General features: G+C 37.9%; 1 protein-coding gene across 1 annotated transcript in view; it reads right to left on the bottom strand.

Annotated features, from left to right (window-relative positions):
* Positions 1-206: 206 nt before the first annotated feature.
* RNASEH2B (ribonuclease H2 subunit B) overlaps positions 207-17,618 on the bottom strand; it is a 33,942-nt gene continuing 16,530 nt past the window's right edge. The window contains exons 6-11 of the mRNA XM_014306934.2: positions 13,291-13,355; positions 11,977-12,082; positions 8,808-8,886; positions 7,971-8,013; positions 2,883-2,963; positions 207-943 (exon numbers count right to left, since the gene is read on the bottom strand). Coding sequence (XP_014162409.2) covers positions 836-943; positions 2,883-2,963; positions 7,971-8,013; positions 8,808-8,886; positions 11,977-12,082; positions 13,291-13,355 — 482 coding nt within the window. The 3' untranslated portion in view covers positions 207-835. The remainder of the gene's footprint in view (positions 944-2,882; positions 2,964-7,970; positions 8,014-8,807; positions 8,887-11,976; positions 12,083-13,290; positions 13,356-17,618) is intronic.

Genomic DNA, 17,618 nt, shown 5'->3' with positions numbered 1-17,618 from the left:
TTTTGTAAGGACCTCTTGACCTTGGAACCAAACATAAAAATACCCCTATATTGCTATGCGCTAAGAGATTTATCACGTAAAGCCAAAGAGATGCCAGAACTCTTTAAGGATTAAAATTTATATACAGGAAAATACCAAAAGCACTTAAAAATGTGCTGAAACCCAACCTAGCTTTTGAAGCATACAGCAAATACAGCAAGAAAAAGTTTGTTACACAAAGCACTTTATTGCATTACATGTACACTGACATTCATTGCCATTTGTTTCCAGCATATTGAAAACACCCCAAATCCCAATACAGAGAGTATCCTTGCCTCGATAAAATACCACCAATGACAACGCTTACATCAACGCTTACATTTGGGTCAAAGTAAAAATGCAATGATGCCATCCTACTCTGATGGGTAAAAAACTTTAGAAAGTTTTAAAAAAATAATGCTCCTTATGAATTTAAGAAAAAAAATCAACAAAGGTGGGCAAGTTTTCAACCTAGAATGAAGTGTAATGGAGAAAACTCTGTGGTGGGCTTTACTGGGCTTGCTCCAGAAGCAGCAGCAGCACAGCATAGTACCCTGCTAAGCCTTGCTTCTAGCTCACAGCACCATGTTAATGCAGATGAGCCATCTTCCCAATCCAGGCTGGAAAATAAGATATCATGGTACTGCCTTGCCTCACTAAGGCCCAACAGCTCTGTGCCCTGCCAGCTGACAGACCTCTCCATCACACTCATACCCAGACATGCTCTGCATACACTATACTAACAAAAAACTCCAGGAGACATCTTTAGCTTAACATCAAAATAACCATTGTATGAAATTCTTTAAAGAACAGGTCTTCATTTTGATGTTTTAGGTTTGGAGCTGAAGAAAGCAGAAATGGATTTCATTCCACTCTTATCAACTTTGGCCAGAGCCTTCTGTGCTGCAGACATCTTGGTGTTTGCCTGTGAGTGAAATGATAAACAGAAACAGTTAAACAGCAACTCCATAGGGGGGAAACAGATGCTACAAACTCCTAAATACAGAAGTCAAACAATAAGTTGAATTGCTTTTTTAGTATACAGCTGTAAAGATAATGTGATGCAGGCTTTGAATAGTAGGAGAAAAACATTAAAAAACAAATTTGAGATTGTTCAAACTAAAGAATACTTGTCATTAATTACTTAACCTCAAACAAAGACAGAAAACCAACTACAAGGAGAAGGAGGTGAAACATCTCTCCTTTCTGCAGGATGAGGTATCCCAAATCAAACGTTTACTTTGGGATAATCCCTGAGTGTACATTAAGAGGAATAATGCATGCAATAGAACAGATGCATTCTGTACCCTCCAACTCAATCTCATGATTATGCTGTCAGTAGGCTGAATTACAGACCTGCATTACAAATGATGAATAATTCACACTGATTTACTATCAAAGACTATGCACAGTGAAATAAAGGGAAAAGAGATTAAGAACTAGGAATGAAGAAGGTAACTAACGTTTCCAAAGCACTTTCGAGGCCACTGGGACAACTCCCCAGACTTCTACACCTAAAACACATTTTATGAACCACATTTTATAGGGCCGACCTCTTTTCTTTCTTGTATTTTAAAGTGTTATGTTTTAAATCTCTAGCTGCTTTCCCTATCAAGAAAACTTTGCATTGACCTTTCTTTATGATACTCCTCAGTCTGCAGGACTTCCCAATACCAGTACTTGGGATCAGCTAGATGGTTATGGATACGATGGAGATACGCAACAACTGTATGATTGTGTTACTCTACAAACAAAACCACTGCCAAAGTACTTTAAAAAGAGTAGTATACTGTACAGAGCCCAAGGGCTATGTTTTCTTTCCCAGATTCTCTCATCAACGTGCATTATTACTTCAGAAGTAAATCTTATTTAATGTTAAAATGAATTATCTCTCCTCAGTTTATTTCTATCTTTATGCTAAGTTCAAAATCTATAGTATATAATGTGGGGAGGGGGGAAGCACGCATACTTAAACTATTTATCACCTTCACTTAAGGGGCAATCCTCTTCCAAACTAGAATGTGCAATGAGTACAAAAAAAAATCTGGGGTTTTGGGGGGAGGAAGGAATGCATCTGTCACCAGCTGCTTCTCTTTGCAAAGGGATAACGAGTAGTCAGCATTAGACTGAAGGTCACAAGACCAGCACAGCGGGCCTTCTCGGTTCCCCACGGATTGGAGGAAGATTCATTTTCTTTCAATGTTCAGAGAAATAAGCCAGTACAAGCCTCACAGCTTTGGCAGACACAGACAGGATCTATTTCTTTTCACATCTCTGTTGCTCTCCTAGGAATAGTACAGTGGCAGGCACCGCTGGACTCAGATTTGGATTGGCCTCCAAACATGCGTTGGAGCTGGCAATCAGTAAGTTCTGTGTTGACTTAACTTCATTAAGTTGACATAAGTAAGTGCACAAGCAATATTTCTAGGTAAAAATAAAGCCTGTCCTAGCATCCCCTGGAATTTAAGTAAATGCTGCCATCTTAATTTCTTTTTTGAGTTACTGAAATTTACCAGTTGCTATCACTAAGCTATACGATTTCTCATCTAAAGATCTCAAAGAGCTTTGCAAACATTAGCCGAACACCTTAACACATGTGTCTGAGTCTGTGAGGCTCACTGGAATGTTCACTGGTGAAATACAGCCCAGCAGCAATAGCACAAAACAATTCAGAATACAAAATTAAAACTGTCAAATTAAACCTGAAAGAAAAGTTCAAAGAGATATAATTACAGATGTCAGACAATTTTGTATTTGTTTTGTATTTGTGATGTGTTTTCAAGGAGAAAGTTAAGCACTCTGTGCTAGTATTTGCTATCAATCTACATTTCAGCAAAACACGTATGAATGCAAGGCTTGCTTACCTTCTTGGTTTTCAGATTGTCGCTGTTAAATTTAGTATAGTCTTCTTGTGGTTCCACAGGGACATCAGACAATTTCCTTTTCTGAAATGTTAGAGTGAGGAAGTTGCTCTGTCAACCACTTTTATGATGTACACACATGGAAGTTCAAAGCTTTGGCTTTAAAACGTAACCATAGCACCAAAACAGGACTGGTAATCAACTGAAGAATCTGCAGCAAGAGTGGAAGATTTCTGTCTGCAATCGTCTTCTCTACATGTGAATATAAACCATCCTTACAGCATTCAGAAGAGAGCATTCAGTGTCAGGGGAAGCATTTTCTTCCTAGCCTTCTGAAGAATGACTGCTAGAAATCAGCCATGATTGTGACTTTGGTGTCAGTCTATTTAGAGAACTTTCTGGAGCAGCTGTTGGAAGTCAGTGCCTGACAGTCAAGAACTGTGGTGCTCATGATCTCATGGACCTGTGCAGCACCTCCAGTGCTGTAGCTATCTGCCAACACATGTGGATCATCATCTAGTCTGTTGTCTGTTTGCTCACAACATTTAGAATTAATTAGTTTCTACAGGCTGGCAACAGCGAAACTGCCATAGCTCATTCATCACTTGAATCCAACAATATATTATGGAAGTTTGACTCTGCATGTGCTGAGTGCCTTCTAACTTCAGAAATAATGCACGTGAACGATTCTAAGCACACCACATGATCAGGCTGTAAAAATGAATATTTCTTTCCATAAACTGTGAGCATGTGTTTAGTTTAAAGGTGAAAACTTTCTGGTATGTTTCCAAAAGGGAAAAAAAAAGTATGTGGTATTTTACAACACTGTATTTTTATTATTATTATATATCTGATATTACTACCCTGTCCTTAATATCCTGTGAAATCTAGACCGTGGGCTTCTCAGCTTTTGTGCCAAAGAGAGTGATTTTGCAAGCAACTTGGATGGTACCATACATTTTGAGATCCTGTTTTATTCATTTTGTTTATGGTGCTTCTGATATCTCTCTCTCTCTCTCCCCCTCCCTCTCTCTGTTTGGCACAGAAGCCAAGTCTGCAGCCTAGATTTCTCAGCTCTTAGAACCAGATCCAACTGAAGACTTTTCTTCTGATTTCAATGGAATCTGGATCAGCCTCTTTAGGAGGCTGTTTACTGCGCTGTGATTACATTTTAAAATGACAATCTAATGAAGAATTACTTTTCTCCTCTTTTTGGAATCTGATAAACCAGTTTTTAAAACTTATAACAAAAATGTTTGCATCTCAGCAAAACATTTGCTGTTTAGTTGTAGCAAAGCCTACATATTCTTTGTAAATGTCTCTCATCATCTGCCAATAGCCAGACTCTCTGTGCTGACAAACTGGACAGTGCGATGGTTACGACACAAGATCAACAGCTTATAATTAATACAAAGAACATGCAATTTTGATTTAATCATTAAATCACAAAGACCAGGCTGCACCCAGCTTGTTCTTGTTCAAGAAAGAGAATGTGTCATTGCTTTTCAGCTGATCACTGAAGTTTCTGCATCTTTCCTCCCTTCAGAGTTTAATGTAATGTCCAAACATGCAATTATTTTTCCAAAACAGGAAATGCATGTTAGAACCTTATTTTGGAATAATCACATATTATGTCTGATAATACACCTTGCCCTCATGAAGAGAAATGTCAACATAAGTGATTAAAAACAGTCTGAAGGAGATGAAGTTTCCATGTATAAGCCTACCTTGCTCCTTTGAGATTGTGAAATAAAGGAGTGTTTTAATCTCTGAAGTTGAAAGGACTTAAACACAGAAACATCATACACACTCTGGTCAGTGCTCTGGAAATAAATCAGATCCTCAGCAAGGTCTCACTACCCAACAACTGAACAGTTCTAAGCCTCATTTCCTCTGCAACCAAACTGCTGAAATAAAACTGTTTTTAAAAATAGATTCTCAGAACTATCCCAACGGTATAAGAGCTATTCGTACACAATATGGAATGTTCATCACATGCAGTTTAATACAGTTGTTTTAACATGCTTGTACAGCTAATGACTATCAGTTGGCTCCTGATGTGTGCTTAATATTTCTTACAACACATAAAGATAATTCTTAACTGAATCAAAGGGCCAAGTAACTGTGCAGCCAGAACAACTGTCCAGCCACATGGAAATAACATATCTCTGGATATCCATTGGAGAACAAATGCTATTAATAACAGTAGGGCTCAATTATTCCTCTATGTGCTAGCTGACATGCTGCTAAACAGAACAGTCACTGATGGAGCCAGAACTGAGGGTTTTTTTAGACTTTGTTTCAGTAAGTAGCAGGGACATTGCAGGAAAGGCCAGCATGGTACGTAATCTCGTTTCAGTAGACACGGGCTCCCCAGTTTAAATTAAATGGAAAGGATTATCCAAAGTGGGGTTATTGGTTCTAGGGGGCAAACTTTGCAAACCATATGCCTTACTTGTCTGAGGCAAAGTAAAGGGACTTGATGCGTGAGGAAGATATTTGGAAGGTAAAAGAAAAAGACTGAAGAAGTGATTTTGGATCTTCAACAAGGTGAAAATCTTGGAGGAAAAAGCTTTTCAGACTAAACACTATAAATGCGGCTCCTTGCTCACACAGATGCACACACATTCCACCACCCCCCATCCATCCCCCAAAAAATCCAACTGACACTAGGTGTAAGCAGAAGTCTGTAATGAATAGGGGGAAAAAAGACTGGGGGAAAGGAAATATTAAAAAAAAAAAGATCGGTTTAGGGGTCAGGTAATCCTGGGACTAAGTGCGAACTGCCAAAAAGTCAAGCTGAGTTAGACCTTGGAAAGGAAATTAAAACAAACAGTACAAGGTTGTTTAGCCACAGAGGCAAAAAGGGAATTAAAAAAGAGAAAGTGAAGCTGCTGTACTGTAGGGATTGGATAGATATTAAAGTTAACCTATGTGTGGACCCAAAATGGAAGAACTCTTTTGCCTCAGTAAATCATTTTCAGTAAAAATGAAGAGGTTAAGCACAGAGACAGAAGAGAGAATAGAAATCACTCTATTCAAGACAGAAGTAAGACTCGGTATGCTGATCCGGTTGGAAGACTGCATCAGAAGCCACAAGATGAGATCCAGAACCTGGTGTATATTCTGTCAGGCAGGGACCACATTAGTGCAGAATAGTCACAGACCCATCTCTAATATAAGAAAGGAGAAAAAGTGATAGTAGGACTGAGGAGAAAAGAGTGGGAAAAAGTGAAAGAAGGAAGAATAATTAAAGAGTAAATGAAACACAGAATCATAGAGTGGTTTGGGTTTGGAGGGACCTTAAAGATCATCTAATTCCAACCCTCCTGTCATGGGTAGGAACACCTTCCACTAGACCAGGTGGCTCAGAGCCCCATCCAGCCTGGCCTTGAACACTGCCAGGGATGGGAGTTCACATCTCTGGGCAGCCTGTTCCACTGCCTCACCACCTTCACATCTAATTTAAACCTACACTTTCTCTCAGCTTAAGACCATTGCCCCTTGTCATGTCACTACATGCCCTTGTAAAAAGTTTCTCTCCAGCTCTCCTGTAGCCCCCTTAAGTTACGGCAAGGTGCTCTAAGGCCTCCCTGGAACCTTCTCTTCTCCAGGCTAAATAACTCCAATTCTCTCAGTATGTCTCAGCCTAAAACCAAAACAAGGTAATGCCTACTAACTTGCCTTTATTTTCTCAAATATGACACATTTTCTGGCAACAGAATGTGAAGGATTACCAGAGGACTTGACATGGTGCCACTTAAGCAGCTGAAATTACAGAAAACAAATACTGCATAAGAAATTTAAGGTAGGTGAGAAACTGGAGAAAAGGGAAACAAAGGCAAATAATGCAGAAAGGGATGCCATTGGATCAGATGGACATTACTAGTTAATTACTAATTAAAGATAATAATAGAATGCTATCATTTGCTGAATGTACACCACCAAGTAGCATTATGAACACCTAAAGAGCTTTTAACACTGTGTAAAAAAGTCAGGGAACCTTCAAGACTGGAAACATTAAAACCAGATTAAATGTAAAGAAGAAGCAAAAGGTCATGTACACAGAAACTAACTGCATGAATTTCTTGTAAATCTGAGAACTGATCAAGTAAAAACTGCAGTGGAAAAAAAAAAACCAATTTTGTGTCTTAACTATTCACAGCACAATAGAGAGCTATCTGATCACACACCAACAGAAGCAAATGGGATTCTACTCTGTAATGGGACAAAGTATTTCTAGTTAAGACAAGAAGGGAAGAATGCCAACATATTGTAAGAGTAAAGGTTTTATCAGAAATAATTACACATTTTTCCGGTCACCTGCTTTGAAACAATTGAATTCATCTTGGAATAGGTGTAAAGAAATGTTTCCACAATGAGGGAATGGAGAACCCATCTCACACAACCAAATTGGCTTCTCAAAATGAAAACACAAAGCATATATGTTTTCCCTTTACACATTGAAAGAACTAATGTTAGGGAGGGAAAGGAGCCATTTCAATTTCAAAAAACAATGATAAAGTTAGCACAAAAGGGCAGGGGAATAAATTGGCCATGAATAAATTCAAGGTGGAATTTACAGAAAGGTTTCTGAGCATCAGAGGAATGAGGTTATAGAACACTCTTCCAAGAGAAGTAATGGAAATAAAAAATCCTAATGAGACTTACAGTGAAGAATGGTCAGTGTATGAGAGATTATTCAACATGGTTGTCTGGGAATCCATGACCCAGGAGGTCCCTTTCAGGGTCCTCATAAATTATATATGAAAGAAATCCTATGAGGTCATATTGTCCCATCAACCTCAATAAAACTAAATAAGCAAAACACGTATGAAAAAGACTGTTGACCAAAACCATAAAATATGCCTCTCTTTTTCCCTCCCCTTTTTAAGCAGGAAAACCAACCAAAATATTCCTTATTAAAAATATGAGTTACCTGGTAAATTTCTTGACCTTCTTTCAGACTGGCTTTTCACAAGGCCACCTTACTTAATGTATTGTACCCAGTGCTTAGTCTGGTCCAGTTTCAATAATAACCCAGAAAAATTAACTTACAACATATCTATCAATATCTTAATGTTCTCCTACCTTCACTGGTGGCTCTGGTGCTGGGTTTCTAAGTTCTGGGAGCCTGCAGAACAAAAGATTTTAAATGAAAAATTATGAGAGATGAATTGCACAACCTAAAGTTTGGAAATCCTTCTTCATGAATGCTGCTTTGGTTATCAGCTGCTCACACATGGCAAGCACTTGCAAAAAAAAGCAGCTCATGGACTATATTTCTGACTTATGAAACTGTTCAGCTATGGGGCTTCAGGCTGCGAATTGCACACTTTTCCAAAGGCCACCACAACAGAAGCCTTTGAGCAGAAATGAACTGATGAGTAGGTGCAGAGTCCCAGTGATGATCCAAGCCAAGTCTGCTGCTGGCAGGGAACACCAGCATGAGGATCTTGGCTCACCTTCCAGATTTAAATACAAATTAATACAGGTGAGATAAATAAGTCAAACCCAAGCAGCTCTGAGTGAGTAGGGAAAAGGAAAGAGGACTGGGGATGAAAACTCAATTCCTGGCTCTGCTGTTTGTGCTTGACAATTCTGGACAAACTGTTCTTTTGGATATTCCTCCCACTTGCTTTCAAACAGGATACATTACTCAGGGTTTCATCAGGCAACAGTGGTAACAGACATATCCGACTTTAACATTACATCTCCCCCAGCTCACAGTCCTTAACACCATAGGAAAGCCAAAAAATAACACATAATCCACATTTGAAAAATCACGTTTCGAGTGTGGCAAATATAATCTCATTGTGTCCTTCACTGCACTGCCTTGATGAACAAATCTCAGTACTCAACAGAAATGACCAAAGGGACATTAATCCATGCCATGTAAAGCTATAAGCCAGCTGGAACAATACTTACCCCAAGTATTTTAACAACTCCTTACTCAGATCTTCAGGAATATACTCTGATATTAACCCATGGGCATACCGTACATAGTCTTCAGGAAGAGGTCAGGGAGTGGGGAGGAGGAGAAAAAGAACAGTCATGTTACAAAGTCACATGCATGTGCTACCATGAGGCACAAGGTTGAATCACTCACAACAGACTCCTAATGGATACACTGTGATGCTTCTCTGCCTCGAGTAGTTTATGTTATATGACACTTGTAGGTTTATTTAAAAAGTAAAGACTTACTACACTCACTTTGTCAGCACATGTTATTAATATCTGCTGCATGTACTTTACAAAAGCTGTTCACTTTCTGAGAGTACTAGATATCGTGTATTTTTCCACAGAAATTAAATTTTAAAAACCTGCAAAAGTAAAAAGCTGACTCAACAGAACATGCAATCATTAATTTTAAAGCATCTGGATCTCACAATTATTTGGCAAGGGCTTCAGTACTAAAGAACATTTTCTGGCTTCAACTGAAAACAATTAGATGAGACAATGAGTCTATTTCAAAGCCTTGTACTTAATTTTCAGTACTTTATAGAAAATGCCAAGGCCTATCTAAACATCACTGGCAAGACAGGATAATTATCTGTGGAAATATGAACTACTAGAAGCTGTTTTCAGTACAGGGCACTCCTGTTATAAATGCTCTTCTGAGAGACTGGGGAAAAAAAGTGACCCTTTTATAACACAAAGTCCTAAACCAGATCTTTTCCGGTCACGTTCTACACAAGCACTTACTGATCATGGGCTGGACTTTTTAAACTTGCTGTTGTTGAGGCTGCTAGGGGGTAACTGCACCCATGCACAGGAAGCATTTGCCAGACAGATATTAAGTTAAAATCTCCCCTCTGAAATCCAACTCCAACAGGCCAGTTTATCTGCTCATATGCCTCCACACTTAAAAAGTTCAGAAGCACATGTCATACCAACCTTAAGGTGGCAAAGAGCTATTACTTTAGTGCCAAAGATAAATTTATCTTTTTTTTCACCATTTTCTCTTTTTTTAACCTGAAAAGCCCAATGCAAACTGGCATTGAAGGAGAAAGCATTAACAAACTGACAGCAGCATACACATTGCAGCTGTACTGATAATAAATTCTTACTATCACCTATCTGCACTTCTCCTTCCTTCACTGCATAGATTCATCAAAGATTTTTCACTCTCTAAGCCCACTTTGGGGTCAGGAGAAAACAAGAAATAGTTCCAACCCAAGACAATTTCACCTCAGCACTTAATATGTCCAATTTATTGCTTAAGAAAAATATTCCAATCATTTCACTCTTTGCATTATGACACTGAATGGTGAGTCCAAATCAACTGCTATTATTTCATACTAAATACAAGATACATTCCCTCTGCATTTCTGACTTGAAGCAATCTCCACTGACTTCCTTTACCAATTTAAAATACCACTATTTGCCTCCTATGGAGTCTGTGTTCTTACACCAGCCTATCTTTGTGTATCTTGCATCAAACATCAGGAATATTGCACACCTCCCTTCTTTGTCTTCTGAATGAAATAGTCAAGTCCCACATGATAAATCTCCCCTACTTCCCTATTTGCTCTCGTTATATCCTCCCCTATTTTTGCCCTACAGTATCTGTAGATGCTAACTACATATACCCACCTACTTTTAAAGGTGCTGAAATTTCATAATACCCCAATGAAAACAATTCTGTACAGAAATAAATTGCACTGTCGCAGCAGTGAAAATCAGACAAGAAAATGAGTCTTACTAGAAATAAGTGTTGAGTAATGCCCATTTGACTTCCTGTCATACTTCTTGCCACATACAGTGGGACTACCTCCAAAACTCACTTACTTTAGACCCCAGTATTCCAAATTTCCATGCTGCTCTCTCAAATATGAAAACCCAAGGTTTTTAAAAGACTACTATAATCATGTCACTACAAATAAAGAGCAAGGTGGAAAAAAAACCACTGCAGATTAAATATTTAATTATAAATTTCAGAGAAAAAGTGTTTAACCATAGTCAAGATGGTTGTTGCCAGGATACTTTCCCCTTTCCTTAAAAAAGTAGAGGTTGGGAAAAAGATGAAAAGCTACTGCAAAGTTAAAGTCACAACTTTTGCAATTTTGTCTCTTTTTAAAAATCATATATTACAATCTCTGTTCTACAAAATTGTCTATTTGCCTCGTAAATCTCATTTATGTTGTTTCTTTTGATATCATTACTTGGTAGCTCATTTTCCACTTTGTCAGCAAGCGCTTTGTTTCTTCTTAATTTTCAGTAGCATGAAGACTTCTGACTGCCTTTGTAATATGAAAAAATTTGCCTTGGTTCATCTTGCTCTAAACTGTTCTTAATTTTCATTAACATTTGAAGATTTTATTTTGAGTCCATTTGCAGGTTTCTCGACATTTTTGTGAATTTTGTGTCAGTAACATTCAGGACATTGTCCTCCCCAGCAAAATGGTGAATAGAAGCAAACAGGATCCCACTAGACTTTTTGGTAACAGGATTGTTATAATTTAATACACATATTATCAAAATTTTGCCCTTAATAATTACACATTTGTGCATTTGTAGTGGGTTGAGGACGGTAAAATGCCAGTGCACCCACAAAAACCATCCAACTCATACATTTGTTGCATAAAGTAATGTTTGGACCAGGAGCCTTTTCTCTGTGACCATGACTTCCTAAGATCCCTTCACCATTTTGAAGAATTCTATGAATGCTAATACTCCATGCATCCTAATAAAACTAATAATGAAAAGAAGCATGTTATAATACAGATACACTTACTGGGTGGGAACTCATTTACATTATAAATATGTATCCTATTCTTTAACACAGTCTCAGTTCAGCAAAGCACTTCAGCAAATATTTCACTGAGAAAAACGTTTCCTCCTTGAACTGTGAAGAAGCTAAGAGAATTCCAGCTGAGACCATTGTAATTGTTAATTACATTGTCATCTGATGAAGACAGCAAAGAACTTGGAAAAGCCAAGGCACAGAGTCGCAACTTATATAGAATTTTCTGTACAGGGTATAAATTTACTGCAAAGGCCAATTTCAATATATTTTAGTTTCTAATCATGTGTTTTATCTCTACTTATGTGACTTCACAAAAATGGAATTCATTACGATGCTTAGTTTTCTTACCTTCCTGAGCATCTGTGATCTGTTTACTGTTGATAAATGTACTTGCAAGCACCCTTTCACCTACTGAAATATTGTTGCTTTTAAGTGCTTTCACTGTTTGATTAACCTAGAGAAAACCAAAGAATGAAATGCCTGTATCAATATTGTTATGCACATGTTAATGCAGTGACAAAGCTCTTGTAATTTTGTTTCAAGCATATAAAACACTCAAGTTATGGACTGTGGTGAAATTTAATATACATTTGTAATGACTAGCAGATGAGCTGAAAAAACCCAAAGAAACTAGCATGTCTTTGAACATGTTGCCTTGGCAACACAGCACCACTTTTGCAGCACCCTAAGATGAGCTGAGCTACTCAGACTCAACAGCCATGATTATACAGGTGAGAAATACACCTGCTCAGTGAACGCTCCTGAGCTCAGCAGGATGGCAAAGGCAGTCCTGGTGGAAATCAAAGATTAAAGACTTTACAGGGCACTGATGTGCTGGATCCAACAGAGAGAGAGCTGTCAGATGAAGGTATTTTCAACAACACAAACATGTAAATATTCAGGTAATCATTGCAAAATAGGTATTCATTCCCATGCCTCATCACTGCAGAAAGTGGACCAGATTTTGTGCTTGTATTGATTAATTTAAATGACAAGGCCTCCTCATCATGTGATGCACAACCTCTTTTTCTATAGAGTGGCATCATGTTAAGGGCACATGTGCATGAGAAAAATGAAATTCACCTTCTTTATACCAAACCAAAGACCCCATCAAGCTTAGCTTTAACACTAGTTTATTTCTGGCACACTCTACAGGCCCCTTGAACAGCATGATTGGATCAGGATAATAGCAACCAAACCAGGACCATTCTGAGTGAACTCTGCCAAAACTTCAGGAAACACATTTGTAGCACAAAACCAAGGCAGTTCTGTCCAGCTTCAAAGCACAGCAGAATTTAGAAACTGTAACAAATAAAACCCTCCTCTAGCCCATCTATGAAAGGGACAAAGCAAAAGCAAGCCCCTCACCGTATGCAAAGCCCACAGCAATAAGCTGACAGCTTCTTCTTCCTACCCACACCCCATATAAGCCCCTTTCATGGCCAGTCCCGTCAAAGAGAGAAATGCAACAAGCTTGTTAATAATTCTAACACCTGATCACATTCCCAAGTGGAGCAACTTTACTGCGATGTCTGTCCTTCTTGGAGAGGACACATACTCTCTGAGGCACAGTACATGGCTCCAATGCAAATATGGACAAGCTAAAAAGCATTTCCGTTTTAAACATACAGCAATTTTTAAAGCAAAAGGGAAACACAATACCTTTTTCTTTAACCACTTCAGTGTCTTCTCTTGGCTGTATTTGTGAAATTTCTGACTGCCAATCTCTGAGAAAAAACAAGCAAGGGGAAAAATGTCATGTCTGGTTTGGATTGCATTTTCAATACCTTTATAACCTTTTTAACTTGTAGATAGAATATAAAAGCTAGTTTGCATCTTGCACATGTTTGATATCAGGGCAATAAGTTTTAAAAATATTGGAAGCAAAAAAAAAATAAACAGACTGAGCTGATATGAACAAGTCTGGACAATCTGACGGTTCTTTAATTAGGAACTAATCCAGCAAAGCACAGATTTTATTTATTTATGTGTAATCTTGGGTTCTCTTATTCACTAAGATTCTTTCAAGCCCTTGTAGTTTCACTTCACCTTCACTGCCCCGTGTCACCAAATTGGTCATTTTAACTACATATCTCATAACACAAAATGTTGGTTCTACAATTTTCTTTTTTTTTTTTTTTTTTAATCAACAGATTATCTTAAATCTTTATGTACTGGATTTCAGCATCTAGTAAGAGACCAGGACAGAGAGTTGGTTACTGAAGCTAAACCATCCACCTCTTCTATAAACCCTTTCCCTATCAGTTCTCCTCTCTTATGTCAGAGTGACTAAAACAGGATTTTTACTTCTATCCTTCTTTTACATAATTCAATATAATGTTAAAAGAAAATACAGAATCCAAAATAGTGAAACTCACTCCTTGTGGGAGGAAGTATATGATTCACTCATGATTTATGGAGCAACACAAATTAACTTGATGATCCAAGAATTCTGGAGAGTGCTTCCCCTGCGATAACGAGGGCATCATGAGCACTTGCTATTCACATGTGATCTGGAGATACATCAGTTCAAAACATCCAGGCAAAAGAGAAAATTACAAAGGCTCAGGGAAATTTCAGTATAAAAATTCAGTGTTAACTCACAGAAAGCTACATTTGGGAAATGGAATCAAATGCCTAATAAGATTTCACAGGAGATTTTGGAGCCTGCTGCTTCAGTCCTTTTCTTTAACAGGTACTTCAATAAGTTTTGATCTCCTGTATACCATTCCCATAAATACCTACATCTGTTTCATGTCATTTACTGATACAGTGTCATATTCCAACACTCATTTCATGGATTTTCCTTCTCCCCTGGCAAACAACAACATATTATTTATGATTCCTTCAGTATTTCCTTCTTTGGGGTTTATCTTGGCTCTTCCAAATTGCACACAAACAGTGAACTATTATGTACTCTTTCTGCATGCATGGCAGGGGGTATGGAGAGGTCAACAAAAGCTGCTTACAAGATAAAGTTTAAATCTCTCTCAATAGTTGTATAACAGCAAAATACAAAAATTCTTCAGAGCAAAAATGCAAAAATACACTAATGTATACTTTGTTTAATGATGAGCTGCAGGTAAAACAATTAGCTATGACATTGTTGGCTGCAGGCTTTAGGACTTAAAAGCTTCTAAATGGCTCTGAAAGAAAAGGAGCAGAAAATGGAGAAACTCTCTGGATACTTGAACCTGCTTCTCAAAGGGCTAACATGGTTTGGGTTCAAGCACAGTGAGTACAATTCATAGATTCCTCTCTTATCTAAGAAAGTTCGAGGAAGGGACATCCTCTGGGCACCATCCCCCAACCCATGCTGAAAAGCAATTCTAGTCTGGATTCCCAGGCAGACTCCCCCACAACAGCATGATTCAGAGTGACTCAGGGAAAGGAAATGTAGAACTGTGAAGCCATTTTCATTAAAACATGTGAAAAATAATTACACTGAACCCTTCAGAGATCACTTTGTTTGAAAATATTTTGTGTGCTTGACAGTTTTGACTATTAAACCCTAGAAACTGACAATATTCGAGACCTCTGAAGAATTAAAGTGAGTTATGAAAGTCACAAACTGCTGACAAAAGGATTCAATATTGGAACGTGGATTTAACATGTGATGCACATTTGATATTGGTGAGAGTTAGTGACTACGTTTGATAATATGAGTATATATTGGAAAGCCTTTTGTTCCCTAATGTGTCTGGTGCCTATAAAACTGGTCTGAGACATCTGGAAAGATTGGGTTTGAGAAATACAGATGGAATATAAGTGGTTCTACAATTAAATAATATGTTCAGTGATCGGGTAATCACTATGTAGACTTGGAAGTTTCCCTGATGTATTGTTGAGCAAACTGCCTAAAGCACATTTTAAAATCCATTTTCTCAGTGTTTTCCATAACTCTGAAACTTATAGGGCCCCTTTTTTCCTACCTCCTGGGAATACAAGCTTGGCAATATTATTTAGTTCTTCTAATCAGGTAAGTTTTCTTGGCTCTTCATGTTAATCACATCAGACAAAATCATAGTGCAGCTTTTGCCTCGCAAAATGAAACAAAGAGTAACACTCTAAAATTGGAATTCATAACCCTTTCTTAAACCCTCTCTACTGTACATTCAATCCAATGTCAGAATTTATTAGCACACAACCTGCCTCACCCAGACTTAGTGAGCTGTAACACACCCTTTCCACAACTACTAAAGCAGGTAATTCAGAATTTAATTCAACTAAATGAATTTTCAGTGCCCTTCAAGAATGAGGCCAGGGAAGGTGGATTTTCTGCTAATTCAGTAAGTGTAAACTGTGAGTGCCTGGGGTAAGAATTTCTTAGACAGATGTTAAAAGTCTTAAGACTAAATGAAGAGTGAAATAATTATGTTGTTAAGTTCTGTCAAGCAGAACAGAGCTGCAGAAGCCTTAACGCAACTGGTATTTCTTGCTCTAATGCTCTACTCCTAAAATGAGAAAGGCTACAAAGTGGACAACAGCTCTTAAGAGCCAGAAAAGAGTGAGTACCTAAAGTCATAATGCTGGTATTTTTTACAAGCAATAAAAGACATAAGAATATGAAACACATAGAAGTGGATTAAACAGAAAGGTGATGTGTGCATGACAGGCAAGAAAGTGCCAAGGGGTTTGTTGCATAACAGTACTCTTGGTGTTCTATAAAAAGAAAGAAATCCTAAGAACAAGCTCCACTGTAACCCAATCCAAACCTGAACAAGAAAAGAAGTAGCATGTACATGCAGGTACATGCCTGGGAAAATCCACAAACATCACACAAAGATGATGCATGTGTGTAGGTACAGCTTTTATGACAAAAGCATTATTGACCTCACATTTCAAAACAAAACCCAGGAAGCAAACACACCTTTAACAGCTAATACAATTTGTTGGCAAAATGACACAAACATATAGGTGTACATAATACATTACTTAAAATGGAAAAAACCAAGCAGTAAAGCATCTTCACTACTGTCTAACAGAATACAGTTTATGGGAGGATGCTCCCATATGGATAACAACTGCAAATACAGTATCAGAATGGATACAGAAGTTAGACCAAGACATAAGATCTTGTCTATAGCAAACACTTTTAAAAAAAAGTTTTGTTTTGGGAACATAAATACTGCCCAAAGGCTTTACTGTTGTTTGGAAGAAGTGCCCCTTCAAAAAAATAATCCAGACCTTGTCCTAAATTCCTACGCTCTTCTCTCACCCTGGCTACTTATCCCATGTTAGACAACTTGTAGGGCAAGCAATTGCCTGAAAGCTTAAAAATACTTTTTAATGGAAACACTTGTCACTTCATGAGAAGGCAAAAAGGGTTTTGCTTTTCAGATGCACCTGTCCTAGAGAAGCCTTCTCAAAAGTCAGAACTCACCCAAAGAAAAAGATTGTTTGGTCCAAAATGATACAAAATGTAACTAAATATTTCTGTAGACTCTTTTGGAAATGTAGGAGGAATAGTAATATTAGACCACAATTATGTACTTATGGAAGCACATAATTCCAACTACTCCAGTCCCAAACAGAATGTGACAACAGCCTTGCTATGTAGATTTTCTGGTCCCTTGTGAAAGTGAGCATTTACAACAGAAACATGTCCTGCCCTGAAGGTCAAATGCAACTTCCCTACCCTACTGCACATGCACCATATCAAGCCCAAAATACTTAAACTTGTTCACCTAAATTAACTTACAACTTCCACTCCTCACAAACACCTTATGTTCTATACATAGGTCTGGTCTTTTACTTAGTAGACTTTATTTTTTCATCACCTTAGTCACTTCCCAATTATCTGTAGACCACCAAAATATTTATTCTTTTATATATATCAATGATAAGGGTCAGTTTGCTTCGTGAAAGCAAATTCTCAATGTTTGTAGCTTTCCATCTATCTTTTAACTTTAACCTCAACTCCTTGGAGGAGCTCTAGTGCATAAGAATCAGACAGCTTACTAGTTTTGCATTTGGTGGTGCAAAAGATT

This window comes from Geospiza fortis, unplaced genomic scaffold (genome assembly GCF_000277835.1).
Source record: "Geospiza fortis unplaced genomic scaffold, GeoFor_1.0 scaffold194, whole genome shotgun sequence".
Lineage (NCBI taxonomy): Eukaryota > Metazoa > Chordata > Aves > Passeriformes > Thraupidae > Geospiza > Geospiza fortis.
This window is presented reverse-complemented; position numbering and strand designations above follow the sequence as displayed.